Raw genomic sequence first — 4,885 nt, 5'->3', positions numbered from 1 at the left:
GTGGATGGCGCGTGGCAAGTCAAGATCAAGTGGCTTGGCCTGGACGAGCTTGAGTCATCGTGGGAGCCTGCTTTGTCCATCTATGAAGACGTGCCTGTGATCTTTCGTCGCTGGGCCAATGCCAATGACGACCAAGATGGCATGCGCGAGATGATCGACGACCTTGAGCGGACGTGCGGTCACCCCTTGTAGGGGGAAGTGTTCGTGGCGGTGCCCCGAGCCCAACTCCGCGAGCTCCTGTGTGTGAAGTTGGTGTTTGGGACGATTGTGTTGGCACGTGTGATGTCCTAGTTCGATACCCTGGGCGCCCAGGTTCAACAAGTGCCCAGGTTCAACGAGTGCCCAGGTTCAACGAGTGCCCAGGTTCAACGAAGTAGGGCAGGGGCAAGCGATTGGATTGATAATCGATCTCACTTTTGGATTTGTCATCGAGGTCGCCGTTGTGAACACGGCAAGCCGTCGGTTGCGAACACCGTCGCAAGACAACAGTGTCAAGCACGGAAATTATGAAATGTAATAAGGCAGGTTGAAACGGGAAGTGTGGAAATCCATGAATGCATTGATTCTACGGATGCAAGTGGTCATGTTGAAGGAAAGCGAAGCGCATTGCACAACGAGAAACCCCTGCGTATTCTGACTCTGACCTAGAACACATCACGCGTATAACAACATTGGACATTTAGTTACATTAGAAGTTGCTATGCTAAAAATGATCGAGAATTTACGAACTGTGCCAGCAAGAGGTGAAACATACTCACGTGCCACCCTCCACGCCAAACACATCCTATCTCTACTTCGAACACGACGACCAGTTGGTCATATCTCGCAACTTGCTCCCCAGACCAAGGGAGCTAGCAGGCATGAAGTGCGATGCCATCGCAATCCGAATCGATCCCACGAACCAATGTGCAATGACTCACAGTGCCACAAAATTAAAGAACGCCTTGTTTGCCACACCAATCGCAATATCAGCGATTTTCCCAATGGACTTAACTGCCATGTCCGCACAAAACCCCACGGTGCCTCCGAAGGACTCTTGCCCGATAGAATCGCCGTAGTGATCGATCAAGCAGCTCACTGGATCGTCCTTCTTGCCACTGCCACCGCCAATGCCAATTTCACTCTGTAGAAACTATTCTCCTAAGTTTCGAACGGATGAAATACACAGCGAAACGGGTTTCGTACCTACAAAGTTCGGGTGACCGCAGCTTGGCACTGCGCAACTTAGGAAGTTTGAGGAGGCGAGTTTGATGTATGAGGCGATCGAGCCATTCAAGGAAGACACGCAAGCCGTGCCGAGCACACCTGAAGCAGTGATGCGCTGTCTGATTCTTAACGTTGAACTTCATCGGCGCGGACGCGCCGAACTCATAATTAACGTGAGCTTGAATCATCCATGAATACACAATCGTGCCATTTGCGCGAGACTCTAGCTTTCAAATTTACGAAGATTTGCGTTCAAGTATGTGCACGCAGTCATCAGCGGCCATCACGGCAATGGTGCGAACATACCATCACGTAGCGGTTGGGCCAACGAACTGCGGGGAACAGGTGTAAATGCGGGGGACGGGGTGTATAGGCGGGGAGAGGGGACGTGGTCGGGACGTCCAAGATTAAATTTGTTGGTCAACCAACAGGTTTATACTCTTTTTCGTAATTAGCAGATGCTAACAGTTTAGTCGTACCATGCGCACATAACCGAAAAACATGGAATTGCATCTCCTCGTTACCTCAGCAAATTGACAGAGATATGAAATAATGACCACAATGAACTTTTTCGCAGCCATGGACTCATCAACTGACGAAGAATACGTCCCCGATGCCCCCAGCCACGAACTCCACGCTCTTACTACTGTACCCCCACAAACAATCCGCTTTTTCCTCGACCCCCAGTGCGTTTTCATGACGAAGTTAAATAGAAACAACAGTAAAGTGTCACTTTACGACGAGGGCGTGCTGGGGGTGGAGTGTTATGTTTTTATTTGCAATTGACATTTCGTTCTAAATGGTTAGAACAAATACCAAACGTTGTATTCACATTACGAGACGATATGATCTGTGGATTATCTGGGTGCCCTTTAAGGTCTGGATTATGTCCACCGAACTATGCCGTCGTCATGGACCTCACTGCTCATTTCATGGTTGCGACAACTCCGTTCACTCTCGCGGCCTCTGGCGTACGCCAACGATTGTCAGTTCGAAACAAGGGCTGAGTTGAAGGTACAAATTCTCAAATCTTGGGCTGAGATCGATCAACCATACTTGGCCAATGCAGCTGGAGGTATGCCTACGAGAATGGCCCAAACAATCCATTGCCGGGGCAATTGCATTGATAAATGGCCATTACAACGAAGTGCGTTGTAATGGGAGCATATCAAGGTACGTACGCCAAACATGCCCATCCATCCAACCCTTTTCATGGACCTCGTAAAAATGGCCATCAGGGTAGGTTGACAGCTCCTTCTTGCCGATTGTCCCGCCAGGAACTCTATGCTCCTTGAACATAATTGGAAGCTTGCTACCTACATCCTCCGTTTCGAAATACTGTTGTAGGTTCACTTCAGTTTCCTTTTCTCAGACAAAACTCGTCGCGAGAAGCCCTAAGTAGACTCAAATTGATGCCAGAAACTTCACCATTTCGAAACAATTTTTAGATTATTTTTATTCGCTGTAGAACTCGAGAACGACGACATTCAAAGTTTAAAAAATATGAAGTCAAACTTTAAACCGCTGCCAATCAGTCAATTCTTATCCAATTAGCCTCATTTTTCGCGCAAACGACTCGTCTTGATTCGTAGATACTCTTAGCACACCTCAGAAGCGCCGATTTGAGTTACACAACATTCATGTCTAGCCGTGTCACGACTGGTCGTGAGCTCGCCGACGGCGAGCGAAAACGATTGTACAACGCTCTTCGCAAACTCAAGGCCAACGGTGCAGTGCCGCGCGGCTCCATGAAGGCTCTGTGTGCCGAGTACGGCGTGACCCAGCAAGCGGTGTCGATCATCTGGCAGCTGTGATTCTGATGCAATCGCAGCAATTGGTGCACTGAAAGCTCGCTTGTCTAGTGAAGAGAATATGGGCAGGTTTGTTGACTTGTTCAATCTCTAGTCTTCGATTGGTCTCTCGATGGACAAGAGACAAATCGACGAAATTGTTGCTGCAGTTGACAATATAGATTTGTAAATGGCAAAATGTTCATTCATCATATCATGGTGTTGTTCGTTGTAACATTAGACTTTTGAATAAAAATACGATGTTATCAGCGAGTCAGCATACAATTTTCAAGTGTAGATTTCCCACTTCACCATCCCACAACAGTATTTTGAAACGGAGGAAGTAGAAATTAGAGTGAGTGGATGATGTAACTTGTGTCGTACTGTGTGCACGACAAGTAAGGAGGGCTGTAATCCTGTCGGAATGCTTTTGGGAGACGCCCACTTTTGCTGATTTTCCGATCTCAGCCCAGATCTTTCCAGGAGGCATATCATAGTAAACAGCGGTCTCGTCGGCATTGAGAATGTCGGAGGATTCGTTCGTGGTACTTGTTCCAGAAAGTCGCTGACAATTCGTCACGAGTGCGAGCCATTTCGAGTGTTCATACTCGTGTGAGTGGAAACAGGCTGGCTGAAGTTGTGCCTCTTTGCGAAATCCTGGCATAGCCGCAGGAGGGATTGTAGGAGTCTGGCTTGGCTGCGGTGTATGTTCGGAGCCAGTTCTTGTCATGCAGCTTCATGAATGTAACCATGTGGATGCTCATCAAAATGTGCTCATCACGTCTGACGTCTTTCATGAACGTTAGCAAGTCGTGGTGAAATGATTGACTTGGCTCTCTGTCCACCAAGGATCGTACGCTTCTTGTTGCGCTTAGTGTCCGTAAGCTCTTTGTGCTGACGTTGCCACGTCCACAGTGTGGCCCAAGGAATTCCATTCTGTACACAAAACTGACGGGAACTAAAGCTGCTGTACTTGAATAAGGTTAGCAGCAGTCTCTTCTTGCCGATGTTGCATGACTGCTATCGTTGGCATTGACAAAATGTGTGATGTCGTTGAATTTTGAATTCCTCAATCATGATGTGTCGTGATGGGCTGTGTCAAAATTCATCATTTTGGAAAGTACTACGTAGTAGTCAAATTGTCAATAAAAATTGATCAATTATTGGAGGAGGCCGGGTTTTTTGGGGGACCGGCTTTCTCCGTTCATAGTATAGTCTTTTCAGTCGAAAACTGGACTTGTGAGTCGATCAGCCAAATTTATCTATCGATTGTTTCATGCTGACTTCATTATACTATACAAATGTCAGTATAGTTATCCCCCGTCTGGGTATTGTGCGAATGATCGTCGACATTGTGCGCAGACAGCATGCGTCGAGGAACACCGTGATGCATGCATTGTACGCGTCTCTCGTTTGCTCGTGGTGACAAGCCGGAATGGCTTGTACTTGATTGGTCAATTTTACACAATTTCCTGATTGCTCATTGGTCTAAACTGTCTGCCCATACTTCTGCCGGTTCTCGTCTGTCGATGCATTCGGCAGGTAGGTCCAATTTTGAAAAAACACAACAATACTACTTGAGGTGAAAATGAGGTGCGACTTTATTTTCTATTCAGACTGTCCTGTACGCATGTTTAATGCTTTCGAGTGCAAGAACAACTCGTGCCCATTTCTAGCGATGCGGCGGCGAGATCTGGCAGATCTTGCGCATCCTTCCCACTACCGCATGCCCCTCTGCGTCCACCTCACCCCTCGACAGAATAGCACCATCTTGCTTCGATATCATTAACTACACCTCTTGCCGCAGCGCCCCTCACGCATACATGGCTTCAATGATGTGTTCGTACTTGGCCATGACAACCCGCCGCTTGAGCTTGAGCGTCGCCGTG

At 47.8% G+C, this 4,885-nt stretch overlaps 1 protein-coding gene across 1 annotated transcript; it reads left to right on the top strand.

The window, feature by feature from the left end:
* Positions 1-1,785: 1,785 nt before the first annotated feature.
* Positions 1,786-3,020, top strand: H310_12908 (hypothetical protein; the record flags this gene model as incomplete). The annotated part of the gene is made up of 2 exons (XM_008880174.1): positions 1,786-1,892; positions 2,855-3,020. 2 exons carry the CDS (start codon positions 1,786-1,788, stop codon positions 3,018-3,020), a joined length of 273 nt encoding a protein of 90 aa, XP_008878396.1.
* Between the last annotated feature and the right edge of the window lie 1,865 nt (positions 3,021-4,885).

This window comes from Aphanomyces invadans (genome assembly GCF_000520115.1).
Source record: "Aphanomyces invadans strain NJM9701 unplaced genomic scaffold supercont1.45, whole genome shotgun sequence".
Lineage (NCBI taxonomy): Eukaryota > Oomycota > Saprolegniomycetes > Saprolegniales > Verrucalvaceae > Aphanomyces > Aphanomyces invadans.
This window is presented reverse-complemented; position numbering and strand designations above follow the sequence as displayed.